This window comes from Vipera ursinii, assembly GCF_947247035.1.
Source record: "Vipera ursinii genome assembly, chromosome: 1".
Lineage (NCBI taxonomy): Eukaryota > Metazoa > Chordata > Lepidosauria > Squamata > Viperidae > Vipera > Vipera ursinii.
In genome coordinates, this window is record NC_139512.1 from 269,342,088 (window position 1) to 269,363,558 (window position 21,471).

Sequence of the window (21,471 nt, forward strand, 5' to 3'; positions counted from 1 at the left end):
AGCAAATTATGTTGCCTTTGCTTGTTACAGAACATTTATGCATGCATCTGCCCTGATGAATCCTTTCTTAAGGCCTGTTGCTATTTTTGGCAGCGTCATTAAATGTTTTCTATCTGTATTTTTCTATAGTAGCAAGTAAATAGAAGGAAGAAAAAGGGCTTTTCTATTAGAAAATTGGAGTAGCTGAAAGATGTTCAGAACTGACTAACAAATGAGGGGAGCCATGTCTTGAATTCCCGCTGGGATTTCTCTCACTCTTCTTTTAAGGAATGCCTGCAGGGAGAAAATGGATGGATGGATCAGTTTCAGTTTTGTCAAGTGACAACTCTAATGTTCTTGCAAGGTGAATGAGGCCTCCTTGTACTCAGCCACTATCATGACTGTGTCTTTTCAGTGGTTTTATACTTGTCTTCCTGTTGTTGCAGGTAGGAGAGGATTTTTACAAATGGGGAATCTCCCCAGGCAGTCATGAGGGTGCTTCAGAAAGAGAGGGAATTTGTTCCAGCCAAGTCCTTGAGATACTCTATGTAGCCAAAAGGGAGAATGTGCTTGTCTCACCTGCATCTTAGCCTCTGCTTAAGGTTAAGGTTAAGTGGCTCAGTGGGTTAGGATGCTGAGCTTGTCGATCAGAAGGTAGGCAGTTTGGCGGGTCGAATCCCGAGTGCCACGTAACAGAACGAGCACCTGTTACTCGTCCCAGCTTCTGCCAACCTAGCAGTTCGAAAGCACGTAAAAATGCAAGTAAAAAAATAGGGACGGTAACAGCGTTCCATGCGCCTTTGGCGTCTAGTCATGCTGGCCACATGACCACGGAGACGTCCTTGGACAAGCGCTGGCTCTTCGGCTTTGAAACGGAGATGAGCACCGGCCCCTAGAGTTGGAAACAACTAGCACGCATGTGCGGGGGAACCTTTACCTTTAAGGTTAAGGTTAAAATAAAGGATTGTTGTGGAAGAAGGCAGATCATCCCAAAGGTGAATTAAGTGCTTCTAATTTATTTTATTTGGGAAAGGGTGGGAGTGAAGGATTATCATCGGCACCGTTAGAAACTTATGTGAAACTGAGAGGGTTCTGTTTAGTAGATAAATGGTGGTTGGCTAGTCCCTGGCACATCAAATTCTATTTTCTTCTATCCATATAGAAAATTTTCATATTTGTCACTGCTTCTGTTATAGCCTAATACTTTTGTTTATGCTACCAAAATAATGCTGCTCTAGTCTTCTTCTGAATATATACAGTATAAACAAGAAATCAGTTCATAGACTCTATTTCATTGAGGTTGGCCTGCAGGACTCAATGGGGGAGTACCACATTGGAGGTGGCTAGTAGACTGAAAGCAAGCCCCACCTCTCTGCTTTCCCACCCATCTTTTATTCTCATATCGCAGTATCACCACAGGTAGTCCTTGATTTACAACAGTTCATTTAATGACCATTCAAAGGTTACAGCATTGAAAAAAGTGATTTGTGACCGTTTTTCACACTTATGACCATTGCAGCATCCCCAAGGTCCCATGTTCAAAATTCAGACACTTGGCAACTGGTTCCTATTTATGACAGTTGCAGAGTCACAGGGTCATGTGGTCCCCTTTTGCAACCTTCTGACAAGCAAAGTCAAAGTCAGAGCCTTGGTGGAGCAGTGGGCTAATGCCTCCTTAAGTAACACCAGCTGCCTGCAATTAGTGCAGGTTCGCATCCCACCAGGCTCAAGGTTGACTCAGCCTTCCATCTTTCCGAGGTAGGTAAAATGAGGACCCAGATTGTTGGGGGCAATTAAGCTGACTTTGTAATAATGCCGCTTGGGCTGTGTGTGAAAGCCCTAATAATTTTTTATTTATTTATTTATTTATTTATTTATTTATTTTTAATTCCATTTATATCCCGCCCTTCTCTGAAGACTCAGGGCGGTTTACAAGCTTAGCAGTAGCCTTCATTCTATGTATATGCCTGCTTATTAGGGTTTTCACACACACACCCAAGTGGCATCATTACAAAGTCAGCTTATTGCCCCCAACAATCTGGGTCCAGGCATATACATAGAATGAAGGCTACTGCTAAGCTTGTAAGCCGCCCTGAGTCTTCGGAGAAGGGCGGGATATAAATGGAATTAAAATAATAAAAAAATAAAAAAATAAATAATGGCAGAAGCCAGATTCACTTAACAACCGTGTTACTAAGTTAACAACTGCAGTGATTCACTTAAACAAATGTGACAAGAAAAGTCATAAAATGGGGCAAAACTCACTTAACAAATGTCCCACTTAGCAACATCAATTCTGGACTCAGTTGTGGTCATAAGTTGAGAACTATCTGTATTTCTTTTTAATTATTTATTCTATTGCTCCATTACTTTACTACTGTTACGTTTAGATTTCATTTCTCCATTTTTATTGTTGTAAGCTACCTAGAGTAGCCCTATAGCAAGATTGGTTATTATTATTAACAAATAATAATAAATGATCCCTTCCCACTGTTTCTTGTCATCAGGTTTTATAATCTGATTTATTTTGTACATGCTATGCAACTTTGCTTTTACTTTGTTTGATTATAGCATGGTTTTAATTATGCTTGTATTTCACCTGCTTGCCATCTGTATTTTATATTGTGCCATGCACATAAAAGGGCACACATAAGGATCAATGTTAATTATAGTAATGGCAACCATATAAGTCTGTTGGGACAATGTTCTAGGCCTATTGAGTGCATCATTGTCATGTTTTCAGATGCTGAGATTTGTTCAATAGCTGTTACTTATCAAGCTGTTTCAAATTGCCTTTTGAAGTGAGATTTGGCAAGTAGCAAGGTGGCAGGGTTTTTTTATTGATCCTGCCATACTTTGTTGTGAATTACTTTGAGTGGATCATGTGCAAATATATTGAAAATGACTTAAATGGTAGGACTAAGGCAGCAAAGTCAGGGCTCTAAAGTTGGCTATGTAGTCCAGTCCTGCTAATATTGTTAACTTTTCTTTCAAAATGAAAAATATAATGGAAAAAATTTCTTTTAATTGTCTATTATTATTACTTTCATCATATAGTTAATTAAAAGGGATGTGGTGGCTCAGTGGGTTAGGACACTGAGCTTGTCGATCAGAAGGTCGGCAGTTTGGCGGGTCGAATCCTGAGTGCCGTGTAGCAGAGTGAGCGCCTGTTACTCGTCCCAGATTCTGCCAACCTAGCAGCTCGAAAGCACGTAAAAATGCAAGTAGAAAAATAGGGACCACTACGGTGGGAAGGTAACAGCGTTCCGTGCACCTCTGGTGTCTAGTCATGCCGGCCACATGACCACATGACCACGGAGACGTCCTCGGACAAGCGCTGGCTCTTCGGCTTTGAAACGGAGATGAGCACGGGCCCCTAGAGTCGGAAACGACTAGCACGCATGTGCAGGGGAATAAAATAAACAATGTGCAGGGGAATAAAATAAACAATGTAAAGTAGATAAAGATGTAAGGACAGGCAATGAATAAGACAATCTCAATTAATTGATTGATTTTTCTTGGTATAAAATATACTTGATTACTTTTGTCTAAGTATCAACAAGCATTAATAGCATATCTAATCATTCTGATAGAAACACCTACCCTTAGGATCTTGTTGTGATTCACTCCGATAAGCATAATTATGTTGAGTTTTGTCTGCCTTGATTTTGCACTCTCCTTATAAATTAAGACCTCATGGTGACCCTGTTACAGATCAGACTGTAACTCTATCCTCAGGTTTGTTTTTAGTGCCTATTTCCAGCTTAATGCTCTGGCATTTTTTAAAGATTCTATTGTTGGTCACACAAACAGTAAGATGTTAGGCTGGATTTGGCATTTTGATCACCTACTAAGACCTTCACAAGCATTATGATTATGATTATTATTAAAACCAATTTTTATAGCTGCCCATCTGATTAAAAAAAGCAACTCTGAGCAGAGTACAACAAAGCTAAAAATAGTTAATAAATATGTTAAAAAGTGTAAAAGCCTTGTCAAGGGTGGGGCCAGTGGTGGGATTCAGCTGGTTCGCACCACTTCGGCAGAATCGGTAGCTACTTTTTTGTTGCCCAGACCCAGAAACAACTTCCAGAAGCAGCAACCACACAAACAACTGGTTGTTCACATATTTAAATCCCACCATTGGGTGGGACTCATTAGCTAGCAAATGATCTTTTTTTTTTATTGAAAAGTTTTAAAATACAATTTTCCTTTAAAAATCCCCCCTTCCCCCTCCCTCCTCCCCCCCTACCTCCCCCCTCCCCCCCCGACTTCCCAGAGCTAAATACAAGGTATATATATAAAAAGCAATCATAAACAATCATATACTAACAAACTATAAACTCTAAAATCCATCACTCTCTAGCTTATATAGGATAAACAAACCTTAGTAATATTGAATATGTATAAAAAGAAACTAAAATAAGAAAAGAAAAAAAACGAAAGAAGACTTATTCAAATGCTACATAAAACTTCTTAACCCTATACTTGTTCTGGATAAACTCAATCCATTTTCTCCATTCCATAATATAGCGTTCTTGCGAATGGTCTTTCAGATAGGCCGAAATCTTCGCCATCTCTGCCAGGTCGGAAACCTTTAAAGTCCACTCTTCTATAGTCGGCAGTTCCTCTTTCTTCCAATATTGGCCTATCAAAAGTCTTGCTGCCGTAATTAAGTTCAACATCAATTTGGTGTCCACAACTGTAGCGTCTGCAATTATTCCCAACAAAAAAAATTGCGGACAAAACTTTATCCTCTGTTTAAAAATCTTCTGCATATTCCACCAAACTTTTATCCAAAAGGCCTTAACCTTCTTACATGTCCACCATATGTGAAAATATGTTGCATCTTCATCACCGCACCTCCAACATTTAGGCTGATAATTCGGATACATACTTGCAAGCTTTTTAGGATCTAAATGCCATCTATAAAACATTTTATAAAAGTTCTCTCTTAGATTTTGAGCTTGAGTAAATTTTACGTTCCTCACCCAAATCTTTTCCCACATGTCCATTGTGATAACTTCCTGAATGTTTTGGGCCCATTTTATCATACAATCCTTAACAAGCTCTGTTTCTGAGTCAATCTCTATCAATGCAAGATATATCCGTTTGATATGTGCAGGTCCCTGATTTCTAATTTGCTTTATCAAATTTTCATCAGTGATTGTAAATCCATTTTTCTGGTCTTCTTTCCACCTGGCCCGTAACTGAATATATTGAAACCAATTTTGAACAACCTTCTCTTCTCGCAAGAGGCTATATGATTTCAGACACCAAACATTTCTTTCCAAGCTAAGGATCTCCTTGTACGTAGTCACATCGTGTTTGAAGCCAGCATGTATATTTTCTATTGCGTGTTTTGGAATTGCCCACAATGGTATCTTGCAACTTAACTTATGTCTATACTTCTTCCAAACTCTCAGCAATGCCTGTCTTAAAATATGCACCCTAAACACGTTGTCTACCTTCTTATCATACAACAAATATGCATGCCAGCCAAACAACAAATCATGGCCCTCAAGATTTAATAACCTCCCTTGCGTCAAATTAATCCAATCACTTATTCCTACTAATGCAGCAGCTTCATAATATAATTTAAAATTAGGCAATTTAAGGCCACCTCTCTCACGAGTATCCTGCATAATCTTAAGTTTAACTCGTGGCTTTTTCCCTGCCCACACAAATTTATTGATACCTCGCTGCCATTCCTCCAGATTAGAATCTTTCTTAAGAATCGGTATCATTTGAAATAAAAATAAAAATTTAGGCAGGACATTCATTTTTACTGCTGCAATCCGTCCCAACAAAGACAATTGCAACTTTTCCCAACTCTCCAGTTCTTTTTGAATTTTCCCCCATAGTTTTTCATAATTATTTTTATATAGCTTTGTATTAGAGGGCGACAAAATCACCCCCAAATATTTAACCCTTTTAACAATCTCAAATCCAGTTAATCCTTCTAAGAGAGCCTTTTGCGAAACTGTCATATTTCTAGCCAAAATTTTGGTTTTCTGTGTATTAACTTTAAATCCAGAAACCTTCCCATATTGTGTTATTATCTCCATCAGGTCCACAACAGAGTTCTCTGGCTGGGTCACTGTAACAACCAGATCATCTGCGAATGCTCTCAATCTATAGTCCTGATCTCCAATTTGTATCCCCTTAATTTTTTCCAAATTCCGAATTTTAACCAATAATATCTCTAATGTTAACACAAATAACAAGGGCGATAACGGACACCCTTGCCTTGTGCCCTTCTCAATATTACATGCTTCTGTCAAGCTATTATTAACTATAATTCGGGCAGTTTGTTTTTGATATAATGCCCTAATCGGTTGTAAAAAATTTTCCCCAAAATCCATTTTATCTAAAACTTTCAACAAGAATTTCCAATTCAATTGATCAAAAGCTTTTTCAGCATCTAAAAAAATTAGCACCGCAGCGATCTGGTTGTTCCTTTTCAAAAACTCTAACACATCAACTATATGCCTCACATTACTTTTCATTTGCCTACCACTAATAAACCCCGTTTGATCCCTATGAATCACCTGTTGCAGAACCCTCATCAGTCTATTAGCCAAAACCTTAGCAAATATCTTGTAATCTGTATTTAAAAGCGATATCGGTCTATAGTTTTTAACTTGAGTAGCATCTTGGTCTTCCTTCGGAATCAAAGAAATAAAAGCTGTTCTCCAAGACGGTGGCACCTTTCCCCCCCTCTGGATTGTCTGGAACAGTTCCTTTAACGGTTTTATCATCTCTAATTGTAAATTTTTGTAATAGGCCGCAGTCAAGCCATCCGTACCTGGTGCTTTGTCCACCTTCAATTCCTTAATTGCTGTAAAAATTTCTTCTTCTGTAATCAGTTGATTAATCCCCTCTTTTTGTACTTGCGTAAGAACCGGGATGTTAGCATTCTCCAAATATATATCAATATCTTTTTCATTAATTTCCTCTTTAGCATATAATTTCGAATAAAAATCCACAAAAGCATCCTTAATAAGATTCTGTTGAAACACAACCCTTCCTTTATACTCAATCTTATCTATATTAGAAGCCCTTTGTTTTTTCCTCAATCTATAAGCTAACCATCTGCCTGGTTTATTAGCGTTGCAAAAAGTATTATGCCTAGCAAACCGCAGATTGGTCGCCACTTGATCAGCCATTAATTTATCAAATTGTCCTCTTAGCAATCTAATAGCCTCCTTGGTCCTCACATCCTCTGGGTTCAAAATCAAAGCCTTTTCTTTTTCCTTTATTTCATTCTCCAGTTCTTTCCTTCTAGTTTCCACTGCACATCTATGTTTATTATTCATATATATCAACACCCCTCTCATATAGGCCTTGCTAGCATCCCAAACCATATCCATAGAGGTACCCTTATACATGTTAATCTCAAAAAAATCCTTCATCCGCTGTTTGCATTCTTCCACATTTCTCTGATTTCTAAACAAATTCTCATTTACGCGCCACGAGCGCCTGTCTCTTATCTCCTTATCAATCTCTAACCAAACTGGACTGTGATCAGAGATAGTTCTTGCACAGATCTTCACCTTTTTGGTCCTAAAAAAAAATCATTAGTCAACAAAATAAAATCAATCCTCGAAAAAGATTGATGTCTATCAGAATAAAAAGTATAATCCTTCTCCTGCAAATGTCTCTCACACCAAATATCTCGCAATTCCAGGTCATCCTTCATTTCAAAAAAAGATTTAGGCAATCTAGCATGACTTGGAGTGCGCTTGAAAACTCCAGCCTTGTCCAACTGTACATCCAAAACACCATTCCAGTCCCCCATAAAAATAAAAGATTTATAATCCAACTGGGTAAGCTTTGTGTGAAGTAAACTAAAAAAGTCATCTTGTTGTTGATTAGGTGCATATAATCCAACTAAAAGTGTCTTTTTACCTTCTAACAGCAGCTCAATCATAACATATCTTCCATGCTTGTCTGCTTCAATTAAGTCTGCTGTTAAGGCACTTTTAACATAAACAACCACTCCATTTTTCTTGTTTTCTGCAGAAGCAACAAATTGCGTGCCCAACTTCGAGTTCGATAAATACTTTTGATCCAAAACTCTAATATGCGTTTCTTGCAAACATATAACATCTGTCTTAAATTGTTTTAAATATTGAAAAACTTTCTTCCTCTTCTGTGGTGAATTTAGTCCATTAACGTTCCAGGTTAGGAATTTAGTTGCCATGCATATCCTCCCAAAGCTCTTGGACCACAGCTTTGATAGGACTATCTTCTTTAGGCCGTGCTCCTCCCACTGCTTGGCTATGAGTACGTTGTGAAGATTCTGAGGACTTTTGCTGGTCTTGTTCTTTTATTTTCTTTGCTCGTTTTAAAGCAGCACGCGTTACCCTTTGCTCTCTAGGATCATCCAAAGAAGTTATAACTTGATCTCCTCCAGCTCCATTTTCCTCTGTTTCATCCTCTTGATGTTCTCCTTCTCCAGATCCCTTTGCAGCTTCCAGAAGTGTTAATGGGGTTGCTTTTAAGACATTATTGTAGAAATCACGCGCTTGCTTCACAGTAATCAGCCGATACCTTTTACCTTCATGCATCACCATCAGCCCGTCTGGAATCTCCCATCTGAACCTTATATCTCATTGCTTCAGCTCTTGCACAAGAAATGTAAAATCCTTCCTTCTCCTTAAAATCTTTGGAGGGATTTCTTTTAAAACCAAGACTTCTTGATCAGCAATCACAACTTTAGCATCATAGGCAGCTTGTATAACTTCATCTCTAATTTCTCTTTTTGCAAAGTATACCACCACATCTCTAGGCAACTTTCTCTGTCTGGCAATCCATGAATTCACACGGAACACTTTATCCATAGCTGCTCTTATTTCAGATGCTGGCTGGTTCAACACCACTTCAAAAGCCTCAGAAACCAGCTGCTTTAAATCCTCCTTAATATCCTCTTTTAAACCTCTGATTCTAACAGCAAACTGCATCTGGTAATATTGAGCAAGGCTTAACTCCCTTTCCATTTTGTCTCTTAAATTTTCATTCTCCCGTACTTTTGCTTCTAATATTGCGTTCTTTTGGGTCAAATCATCCACTTTTTCATCTAAATCTTCCACACATTCCGCCACTTTATGCACTGAAGACAAAATGTCTACCTTCATCACGCTGAACTTCTGTTCCATCCTCTCTTCCATTCTCTCCTCCAGTTTCTCCAATTTCTCCTCCATCTGTGCAAATTTATCACCAATTGATTGATTAATTGATTCCAAAAGTACCTGGGCATGTTTATCCAGTGCATCTCGTAAGTCCTTCGGTGTCAGTACATCAGGAGGGTGCAACGCCTGTAATGATGATTGTTGCACCGGAGAAGATCCACCACTCCGAAGAGTTTTAGGGGGAGGTTTAGCCGCCATCTTTTACTTTTACTTTTCAATTTTGACGCACTTTCACTTAAAGTTTAAAAAGTCCATCAAGCTCGAGAGTATAATAAAATAATCCTCTTCACCTTTTCCTCTTGTACCGCTCTGCCTGCTCCTTTAATCCATAGTCCTTTCTTCAGGCAGGGGTGGTCGCAGACGCCTGGCTCTGCTCCAAGAAGTCCGGAACAGAGACGCTGGCCAGCTGGGAGCAACCCAGGCTTCGGGGGAGTTCAATCCTTCAGCCGCCCGAGCTCCAAGCTCAGGCGGCCCCGGAGAACTCGACCCCTACCTGGGTCCTCACCCCCTCCTCTTCTCCCGAGGAGGGGGCTTCAAATTCGCCCGAACAGCTGATCGGCGCTGTTTCGGGCGAAAAAACACACAGCTGAGCCGCGGGCAGCCCGGGAAGGCTGTCTCCGGCGCCGCGCAGCCACCGGAAGCCCTAGCAAATGATCTTTTGTATATACAGTATATAGCACGTGATCACATCTGAAAGACTGGAGCTTCACCTATTCTCCCATGATATTATGTGCAAAAATTTCTGACACCCTGATGCATCCGTATCCATGACTTCCCTGTTATGGAAATGCAAAAAGTCATTCTTAACTGAATGGGGAGTTTAGGCTGTTATTTTTCCACAGCATCCATATTCATATCTATAGCTTTTTGCAGGGAAAAGAATAGAGGTGTGATATTTATGGCACTGTCTCTAATCTGTTACATTGGTCTTGAAGGTTTTATGAAACCAACCCTTAAATTATGGCAACAAATAAGTTCTGCAACATTTTAAAGATTAAACAATAGTTTAGTGTAAGACTTTGTCAGGGCTTTGTCCTGGCCACGGCAATGAATCTTTTTCTCCATGAACATTCATTTCTCAGCCTTGGGTGAAGCTGCCTGCACAGTGTTTTGATAACAGTCCTGCTAGTTCTCAGACAGCGGTGTCTACAGAGAAGGCCAAGAAGAAGCACATGAAGAAAATAGAATTGTGCAATGCAGGATGAGCTCTGCCCCTTTTCTATGTATAGTCTGGGATTGCATGCATGAATGAAGGAGATGGAACCTTTAGCTGTCTGGCTCTTAAACTCCTTTCTTCTAACTTTATTGCCTTCAGCCTCCCAGATTTCATTTGAGGTATTTATTTGTAAATTTGCATGGGCCAAAATTGAAAGTTGCATACAGGATCAGAATGTCCTGACTATTCATGTACTTCACTTAGAAAAATTGTAAAGGGGTAGGACTGAAATTTGGATTTTCAATTATTTATCTGTTGACTTCTAGATTTACCATAAGTAAAAATAATTGCAGTCTTAACTGTGTCCTGTTTTGCAATGTACTGTCTTAGAATGGGGGGGGGAAGGAACTCTGAGACTGGAACAAGTGGAGAGCAATTGAACTCTTCTATCATAAAAGGAAATGTTCCATGGCATTCACAGCACAACATAATTGCTGTTATGCATTGGGCTTGTGGTATTATCACCACGTGCGTTGCTGGAGAGCTAACGGCTCCCCAGCTACCTAGACAGGCCATCTCTGGTCCTGCAATTGGTCAGCCCAGGTGGCAAGTGCGGGTTTAATCCTATTGGCTACCTCCATAGGGCTAGGCTATATATATTGTGGCCAGGTGCAGCTCAAGCTCAAGTACAGTTCCAGCAAGAATAAAGAATGAGTTTCTCTGTACTCAGCCTTGTGTCTTCATTCCTGCTCACCAGAGCCCATGACAGTGGCGACGAAGGTGGGATCCTGCTTCACCATTTAAAAAAGGGCTGAAGTCAACGAGGGGTCGGCAATACATGCTGGAGGGAAGAGGCATTTCCCCCCCTCTAGGCCGGCTAGTAAAGCCACACTAGCGGCCGCGTGCTCAGTGGACGCATTCCCTGAGCCTAAGAAGCAGGATCTGAGAATGGAGGAATTGAGGAAGATGCCGAAGGTCGGCAAACCATCCAGAAGACTGGCCATCTTACCTCTTGCAAGTGAAGAACTATTTACAAGCAAACCAAATTGCAGAGGAAGGCCTAAAAGCTGCCACGTTCCTATGCGTGTGTGGACCAGCAACTTTCGACCTAGCAGAAAACCTTTTTGCGCCGATGCCCATCGAAGCAGTATTGTTTGCAGATCTTAAGAAGAAGCTGATGGGGCATTTTCAACACAAAATGTCGGAGATGGTGTGTTGTTTTAAATTCGACCAAAGAGTGCAGCTACCGGAAAGACAGCTTCAGAGTTTATTGCGGGCCTAAGGCAGGCCGCACGCCTTTGCAAGTTCTCAAACTTAGGGGAACGACTAAGAGACCAGCTCGTCTGTGGCCTTCGAGACAGAACCCTTCATCAGAGACTGTTTGCTAGACCCAACCTCACATTCTCCGAGGCACAGGATGAGGTCATGGCCAACGAAGCCACTGGGGGGGGCAGTGCAGACAGTGCAACCCACCAAATCTTCAAAAATTGAAGATTCCATCCATCTCAAGGTCGCCAAATGTGTCAGTGAATCATCAGAAGATGAAGAACCCAAAATCAACAAGCTCCAAAAACTATCAAATGCGCAAAACTGATTACAAGGCAGTTCTCTTACCTAGATGTAAGGAGTGCGGAAGCAATCATCTTCACGCCAATTGCAGATTTTGCTCGGCCATGTGTACAGCTTGCGGAAGGACCGGCCACATTGTGGTGGTTTGCAGAGCACACCAGAGAGACAGACCACCCAAGCACCAGTCGGAGGAACCGACTAGGAGAGGTACTGGGGCCCAGGGTCCAGTTAGTGTGGGGTTCTTCAGAAGCCGGAGAAGCATTTGCCGCACTGGGGCTCATTGCCCCCTCAAGCCTAAACTCAAGCTTGCAGTAGAGCTACAAGGAGTTCCTTGTAAGATGGAGTTGGACTCCGGCTCGGCAGTATCGATCATTTCACAAGACACATTCAACTTTGTATGCAGGCGCAGTAACAAGTGGGCTAAACTAAGGCCCTCAGATATTATTTTAACAGATTTTCAGAATGCTCAGGTTAAAGTTAAGGGGGAAGCCACATTATCGGTAAAATTAAAGGGTTTTGGGGGCACCTGGATGTAATAGTGGCAGAGGGCCAAAGAACGAGTCTTATTAGACTTGATTGGTTTGATGCTTTAGGCATTCAAATTACAGGTATTAATCGGACACAAACAGCAGACCTCATGACTGTTTCCAAGGAATACGTAGATGTTTTTGAGTCAACCCTGGGGACTTACACTGGCCCACCAATTTCTTTTAAGTTAGAACCTAATGTTGTGCCTATTAGAATTAAGCCTCACAGGGTTCCTTTTGCCCTAAAGCACAAAATCAATTCTGAAATTGATAAGCTAGTAGAACAGGGTGTCTTACAGCCTGTTGATGGGGGGGAGTGGGAAACTCCTATTGTCACCCCGCTGAAGTCCAATGGAGAAGTTTGCATTTGCACAGATTATAAGTGCAAATTGAATAAGGCCCTAAATCAACATGCGTACCCGGTTCCTGTAGTCAGCCATATTTTAGCCTCGTTGCAAGGAGGCACCATTTTCGCTGAACTTCATTTAGCACAGGCGTATCAGCAATTGCCAGTTGACGAAGCTACAGCTGCAGCTCAGACAATAGTAACTCACAGAGGGGCATTCAAAGTCAAACGCTTACAGTTTGGAGTCAGTGTTGCACCAGGTATTTTCCAAGGGATTATGGAACGTACACTTAAGGGTATTCAGGGTGTCTGCCCCTATTTTGATGATGTTCTCATTGCCAGAGAATCGCCAGAAGTGTTGGCCAATAGGCTCAGGGCTGTTTTCCAGAGGCTCCGCGATGTGGGCCTCAAATTGAAGAAAAACAAATGTAGTATTGGGGTCTCATCAATGGAATTCTTGGGGTTCCCTATCGATGCTAATGGAATTCACCCCGCTGATTCAAAAGTGAAGGCCATCAAATTGGCTCCAAGGCCAAATTCAAAAGGAAAGCTGCAGGCATTCCTGGGCCTCCTAAATTTTTATCACACATTCCTACCTCATAAGGCTGCGATTGCAGAGCCCCTCCACAGGCTGCTTGATAAAAGAGCCCCTTGGAAATGGACTAACCTGCACGAAAAAAGTTTCCAGGATCTGAAAGGATCTGATGTATAATGTACCTTCTTTCAGAAAAGTCAACCTCCATAGGGCTAGGCTATATATATTGTGGCCAGGTGCGGCTCAAGTACAGTTCCAGCAAGAATAAAGAATGAGTTTCTCTGTACTCAGCCTTGTGTCTTCATTCCTGCTCACCAGAGCCCACGACTTAACAATTGCTATGAGTGATCCTTAACTATAAAGAGAGAAATTGTTTTACAAAAATACTACCACCAAATAAATCAAGCATATACATTTATTACACAAAAGAGGGAAGGCTAAAATCCAGATCTGCTTACAATCCAATAGAACAAAATAGAGATTTGGTTTTTAGTTTTGTTTTTTCTGTGACTGCTGGGTTTACTATGGATGTTTTGGAGGGCTTTAGTTGATTTAATAATAATAATAATAATTAATAATATTAATAATATTATTAATAATAATTATTATTTGAGTGTGCTACACTGATGCCATGTGATTATCATAGTCTATTGGTGGTTTCTGAGATGTTTTTGACATATTTTATGGCACTTTTATCCTTTCCATCGCTTGTGTTGGTTGTGCTATAGTGAGTTGTTTGGTCAGGCAGTTTTTGATGAAGTTGCATGGATATCTATTTTGTTGGAAGTTACTGTATAGATGATCTGTTTCTTTTTTCTGACATTCAGAGTTGCTCCGGTATGTTTGTGCTCATCTAAATAGTGTTCTTACATTGACAAAAGTAGAATCATAGCACAATTTCTGATGCATATACATCATGAGTCATGTAAAATGGAGGGGAGGGTTTAGAGCTTGCATTATGATACTGTTTATATCACTCTGATTCCACCCTTCCCTTTTCTCAGATGTTGCTGAGTCAAACCTTCAGTGACACCTCCCTGCCTTGGTTCCATCTGAAAAGCCGTATTTTTGTTTTCTCAGAATCTGCTTATAGACAGAAAAATCTCCAGTTTTCACCAACCTCACTAAGTCCTGATTTCCATATTCAGATAGTTCTCAGTTCCAGTTCAGAGTTTTAAAAATACAGTCACTTCCTTTCTAGAAGAACTTGGTGGAAAGAGTCAAAAGATGGCTGTTTCAATTTTCACAGGGTTCCATCTCCACTAATCCTGGTAGATTCCAAAAGTGTTCAATAAGTATCAGGACTGGATGAGAAAATAAATTATGAAGGGGTCCATGTAAACTCATACTGTGTAGTTGAATCTTAGGGAAAAATGTTAAAAAATCAAATTATTTGTAGTGTTAGCATCTAAAATTTAATTTGTTTATATTAAATTTAATTTCCAAAAGCAGGTAGTTTAAATAAATCTATATTCTTGCCCATCTGGGGGAACTATTTAACAAAGTTAACTTTATTTGCTTTAGAGTTTGCATCCATATGTTTTTTTCAGAAGCCTTGACAAAGAACAGTAAGGTATCAATTCATCCTGAGTTGTTATCCCTGGATTACTGTTAGCTCAAAATACTAACCTGCTTCATTCCAAGTAAATCCTTGGCAGCCCACAGTAATAATGTGATAGATGTAGCTGCTTTCTTGAGATACTACTAAGAGTAATCAATCTCCAGTTATATTCTCTCCAGAATATGAGACCTTAATTAGATTCTGTAATAAAGAAGCAGACCACCATAAGCAGATGAGGTTATTTCTTTCCCTAACACAAACTTCCAGGAAGGCAATTCATATGAAATTTAATTGCTTCCAGTACTTAATCCCTGTGTCATGTTGTTTGCTTTTTTTTCCAAAACCTGTAATTTGTCAGTTCTCCACCCAAACCACGTGTGTGTGTGTGTTTAAAATGTGTTTGTAATAAATATGTAATATTTATTTAACCAAAGCAATAAATAAACATTGCATATAATTCTATGAAAAGTTTTTCTCCATTTGATTTACATTGTATTATGATCCCAAAGAGAATTTTTATTGAGTGATTTGAGAGTTTTCTAGGATGAAGTACCTTAGAACTTGTCACAACCAAACACCAAATCTTTGGAGTTTAGGTCTGGACTTTGAGTGTAAGGATTTACTCCTTGCCTCCTCTTTAACTACTGTATAGCTCTGGGTGAGAGAGATCTAATCTAAGTTCACTTCCTTCTGCCTTTTTTCACAGGCACACACATTTGTTTGTTAATTTTTCTTTTGGTAGGCTGCAACTAGTTTTTGCTTATGCACATTATTTATTTTCAATAAATCTATCTTCCAATACACTTATAAAGCCTGTTTTTACCTATTAATTCACAAATAAGATTCCCACGTTCTGAAATATTTACATGTACACACATGGAATGCCTAATACTCCAACTAGCAGATCCCTGGAGGCTCTTCTAGGTTGCCTTCCTAGCCAATTTCACAAGATGAGAAGATTTCATCATTGTCAGGTCATAATTTTCAAGAACTCTACCAGCCTCCTGAAGGCAATCATACCTTCTAACTAGGGATTTCTCACGCATCTAGTCTTGCTGGATCAGGTTGCTCTCAGGTCTAGCTGTGCACCAGAGGCTTGTAGGATTTGACTGGCTTTGAATAACTACAGTCATTAATAAGAACAGAGCATGGGAGAATGGATTAAAAGGACTTGAGTGACATGCAGAATAACATAAAACACATGGAAAGGAACAGGAAAACATGAATGATTTCTTATGACTGAGAATCTCCATAGACTTCTTACGGAGGACTTCAGACAATATTTTTCAGTGGGCTTGCCATGTCTCGATGTGTGGTAAGAATTTCTCTGTGATGAGGGGAGCCAAAGGTTATGAGATTTATTTACCTTTCTTGAATGATATAGGATTGACTTCCGGTGGCTCCGCGGCGACGGAGACAGCCTTCCCGGGCTGCCCGCGGCTCAGCTGTTGTTTTTTCGCCTGAAACAGCACCGATCAGCTGTTCGGGCGAATCCGAAGCCCCCTCCTCGGGAGAAGAGGAGGGGGCGAGCTCCCAGGTAGGGGTAGAGTTCTCCAGGGCCGCCTGAGCTTATGGCTTGGGCGGCTGAAGGATTGAACTCCCCCGTAGCCTGGGTTGCTCCCAGCTGGCCGTCGCCTCTGCTCCTGACTTCTTGGAGCAGAGCCAGCCGTCTGCGACCACCCCTGCCTGAAGGAATGACTATGGTTTAAAGGAGCAGGCAGAGCGATACAAGAGGAAATGGTAAAGAGGATTATTATGTTTTACTCTCCAGCTTGATGGACTTTTTTGGATTACAAATCTGAAGTGAAAGTGCGTCATATTTGGTAAAAGATGGCGGCTAAACCACCCCCTAAAACTCTTCGGAGTGCTGGAACTTCTCCCGTGCAACAATCATTATTGCAGGCGCTGCATCCTCCTGATGTATTGACATCAAAGGACTTACAAGATGCTCTTGAAAAACATACCCAGGTAATTTTGGAATCAATTAATGTTAGATTTGCACAGATGGAGGAGAAATTGGAGAAATTGGAGGAGAGAATGGAGGAGAGGATGGAACAGAAGCTCAAAGTGATGAGGGTAGACATCTTGACTTCAGTGTGTAAAGTGGCTCGGTGTGTGGAAGAATTGGAGGAAAAGCTAGAAGACTTGACTCAAAAGAATGCTATATTAGAAGCAAAAGTATTGGAGAATGAAAATAAAATGGAAAAGGAACTGAGTCTTGCTCAATATTTCCAGATGCAGTTTGCCATTAGAATTAGAGGCTTAAAGGAGAATACTAAGGAAGATCTAAAGCAGCTGGTTTCTGAGGCTTTTGAAATAGTGTTGAAACAGCCAGCATCTGAAATAAAAGGAGGCATGGACAAAGTGTTTCGTGTGAATTCATGGATTGCCAGACAGAGAAAGTTGCCTAGAGATGTGGTGGTATATTTTGCAAAAAGGGAAACTAGAGATGAAGTTATACAAGCTGCTTATGATACTAAAGTTATGATTGCTAATCAAGAAGTTTTGGTCTTAAAAGAAATTCCTCCAAAGATTCTAAGGAGAAGGAAGGATTTTACATTTCTTGTGCAAGAGCTCAAGCAGCGAGATATAAGGTTCAGATGGGAGATCCCAGTGGGGTTGATGGTGACGCACGAAGGTAAAAAGTACCGTTTGGTTACTGTGATGCAAGCGCGTGATTTCTACAATAATGTTTTAAATGCAACGCCATTAACACTTTTGGAAGCTGGAAAGGGATCTGGAGAAGGAGTGCATCAAGAGGCCGAAGATGATCAGATAGAAGACAACGGTGTTGGAGGAGATCAAGATACAACCTCGTCGGATGAATCTATAAAACAGAGGGTGACGCGTGCTGCTGCAAAACGATCTAAGAAGAGAAAATAGCAGGATTTGCAGAAGTCTATGGAACTTTTATGATATAGTCAAGTAGTCAAGTAGGGGAGGTGGGAAAAGATTTGGGTGTAGACGCAATATATTTTTATATTTGGTGGTTCTGTGGAAAGGGTGAGCTTTTTTGGATTAAAGTTTGGGGGAATATACAGAAGATTCTCAAATGGAGGTTCAAGTTTTGTTTGCAATCTTTTTTTTTGTGTGTGTGTTTGGAATAATTATAGATCTGGTACTGGAAGAGGAACGGCCGATTACAGAAGAGTTGACTTTAAAGTTTTTTGATTTGGGATCCTTGGTTAATTTGAAAAATTATTTGTAAGAATGTTATATCATGGAATGGATAAAATGGATGGAGTTTATTTAGGATAAGTATAGGGTTGAGAAGGGGGTTTTTTTCTTTTTCCTTTTTTTTGTCTTTAATATATATTTAATACTATTAAGGTTTGTTCCATATAAGCTAGAGAGTGTCCTTTTCTTATTCTAGTTTTTTATATATATATTTAATTTTGTTAAGGTTTGTTTTATCCTATATAAGCTAGAGAGTGATGGATTTTAGAATTTATAGTTGTTAGTATATGGTTGCTTAGGTTTGCTTTTTTTTATATATATATACCTTGTATTCAGCTCTGGGAAGTAGGGGGGGAGGGGGGAGGTGGGGGGGAGGAGGGAGGGGGGAGGAGGGGAGGTAGGGGGGAGGAGGGAGGGGGAAGGGGGGTTTTTTAAAGGAAAATTGTATTTTAAAACTTTTCAATAAAAAAATGATATAGGATTCACATAATCAACTAGAAAAGTAATTGCCTTTTCATACTGACAGTGAAATATCAGTATTAGTGATGAAATGGCTTCCAGATAATCCTGTCTAATGATAATCAATATTTGCTCATATTTATCTAGAACATTGCCTCAGAAGTCACTTTACCAATTAATAACAGTAGCAAAAACCTACACTGCTGTTGTTATTTTAACTCACCCTAAATATTTTGGAGTGAATGGGTGCAAAAGGTTTGTTTTGCATGGACTACAGTTGGTTCTTTAAAGGTAACAGAAATAATACTTCCCTTCAAAGTGTTCCTTCTGTACACATAAAGCAATTGAACTATTTCACTTGGAAAAGATGTGAATGAGAGCAAATATACTTGAGGCCATCTATAGCTGAGTTTAAAAATACTCATCTAAAAATAAATTTATATTCAAGCAGGATTATCACTGTAGATCTCAGTGTCTGACAACCAAGACCTGTATTCACTTAATAGCAGACTAAAGATAGGATGCAAAATGGAATGAGGGAAAGAGAAAATGTTGACATAATTGTTCAAACAAGAGGAACATCATGCATTAAAAAAATGTCGAATAGAAAATACAGTCAAGGTTTCTTGAACTTGAATTACAAGTCTCAGAAATTATAATCAGATCAAGATTGAGGAAAGGTAACCTGTTCTTCAGATATCAAAAGTATTTAGTGAATTTTAACATGGAACATGCAGATAATCCTTGTATATAAAAAAGTATAAATATTTAGTAGACAACCTGGTGAAACCGCTGTGACTTCTTGAAACATGACTGAAAGCCTCACCTGTGAAAATGCCCTCCACTCCTAAGAATAATATTTACTATTTAAACCAACTGAGATGAATCAGGAAACTATTTCTGACTTTGAAAATCATATTTCATGCTAGTTTTGGGAAAGTAGTCCAATAGCTACATACCACACTTTCTTGTGTAAATCAGCATTAAGATCATTTGGCTACATAATTGCATACCAAAAGTGGCATCTCTAAAAACAGGATGGAGTAAATGAAAAATAAGGGCTCCAATGTTTCTCAAAAAATAATTTAGCAAAAAAATCAGAAGGCCTATTTTCAAACATGAAACTTTCTATGAATCAGTTGCATTCTGAAATATACAGAGAGAGATATGAGTCTGTGATATAATCCCCATTATGCATGCTCTGTTCAAAGGAGGAAATGCACAGATAAAACATTTAAACCAGAAAGAGAGGGGCTGTGGAAATGATATATCCAGATGTCTCACAACAATAGTTTCTGGTTGGAAAATAAATATGATCTTTTTTGAAATGATAATTTACACACTTTAGTTTCTTGTTGAAAGCAATTTTCTCTCTCTCTTTCCATGCATTACTGTTTGCTGAATATATGCATTTTCTCCTGAAGCCGGATTATAACTACAGTGCAATTTAAGAATGCTAGCACCCAACACTCTTATCTGAATTATCATCATTACAAAGACTTATTGGAATATAAAGACTGGAACTCTGGAGTTTGAGCCTGGGTTTAAGTGTTTTGTGTTCCAACAAAGCAAACTCAAAATAATTTTAGAGTTCCATCTGTTAAATAGCGGGTTCTTTGGCACAGGAATGAAGACGCTGAATGGAGTACAGGGTAACTCATAGTTTATTTTGTGCTGTGACTGTACCGAGGGAAAAGGCTGCAACCAGCCGCAATATATAGTCTAGCCCCTAGGCGGCAGCCAATAGGTTTGAATCAACCATTGCCGCCTGGAGATAGCCAATTGCAGCACAGGAGACTTGTAGTCTGGGTTGCTGGAGAGCCGTTGCTGCTCCAGCAACCCACGTGGTATTCCCTCAAAAAAGCCCAGTACATAACAACCATCCATTTAAAAAATGGAATGAAAGCAAGGCCAATGTCCTTTAGTTTTCACAACGAAAACATGCAATGGTAATCAATATTGACTTTTTGCATTCTGAAAATTCACCAACAGGTTTTTTTTTTAAAAAAGAACACATAAAAATGCTTTTATTAACTGTATCCTGAAAGTTAATTTAATATTACAAATCTTCTAACACCAAACTGGGAGAATAAATTTTTTCAAACAATTATTTTAAACTTTAAAAATAAAGTGAATCAAAGAGTGTGGGAGGGGGAGAATATCTCTTTTTCAATTTCTGTTAAAATATAAAGGCCTCCAGCTTGATTCTCCCAGTGAATCCTAATGTCGGTAATTATCTATTCCAGGAACTTTTGGTTAGTCGGTGTGTCCAGAATGGTTCTTTGATATATTTAAACAATTGCAGCTTGCCCTCCCTACTGTATAACATCCCAGCTAGACTAAACCAATAACAACTATTCAATCTTTGTTGTTGTATTAATTAGGCTGTTAAAAAAATGAGGGAAGGGACACAAGCCACAGAGCAATTACAATACTCAAAACAACCACAAGAATCACTCAAAATGACTGGGTTTTGTTCCAAGGACAGGACAATCCCAGGGTAGTAGTTCTAGAGCTTGGAATAAAACCCCTTGAACATTTATTTTGAGTTTACTCTGCCTTTAGCTTAAAACATTTAATACATGCCTCTTTTATAACACAGAGATAATAGCCACATAAAACTTGTTTTGTTTTTCCCCAAGTATAATGCATAATGGAGTGTATAAGTGCAGAAAGCTTATCTCACATTATCATAGGCTAGCAAGGTAGTTTCTGCTGGTGCACAGTTTCTACTAGGCTCAAATTCAAGAGAATTATCTAAGAACATATGGATTTGTGATGGAATTTGGTTTCGTGTTAACAAATTGACTTTGTTATTATATCCTTCTTTAAATTAGGACGTTGAATTAGTTTTATCTATTATCTGTCAAAATGTACTTTCAGAAGCTTTCTTCCAAAGCAGTCGGGACTTCATTATGACTTATGTGAGAAGTTTTATATCAAAATACATTTTAATTTGTTATTCTGT

At 39.4% G+C, this 21,471-nt stretch overlaps 1 protein-coding gene across 5 annotated transcripts in view; it reads left to right on the forward strand.

Moving 5' to 3' along the window:
• LOC310643865 (uncharacterized protein) overlaps nucleotides 1-21,471 on the forward strand; it is a 707,877-nt gene that overhangs the window by 77,396 nt on the left and 609,010 nt on the right. For 2 of the 5 annotated variants that reach the window (XM_083368486.1, XM_083368485.1), the window contains exons 1-2: nucleotides 16,885-17,890; nucleotides 17,926-18,071. In XM_083368486.1, coding sequence (XP_083224612.1) covers nucleotides 16,905-17,750 — 846 coding nt within the window. In that variant the 5' untranslated portion in view covers nucleotides 16,885-16,904 and the 3' untranslated portion in view covers nucleotides 17,751-17,890; nucleotides 17,926-18,071. Of the gene's footprint in view, nucleotides 1-16,884; nucleotides 17,891-17,925; nucleotides 18,390-21,471 lie in introns of those variants that run through there. The other 3 variants (XR_014493178.1, XM_083368487.1, XM_083368484.1) reach the window with 3 other exon arrangements.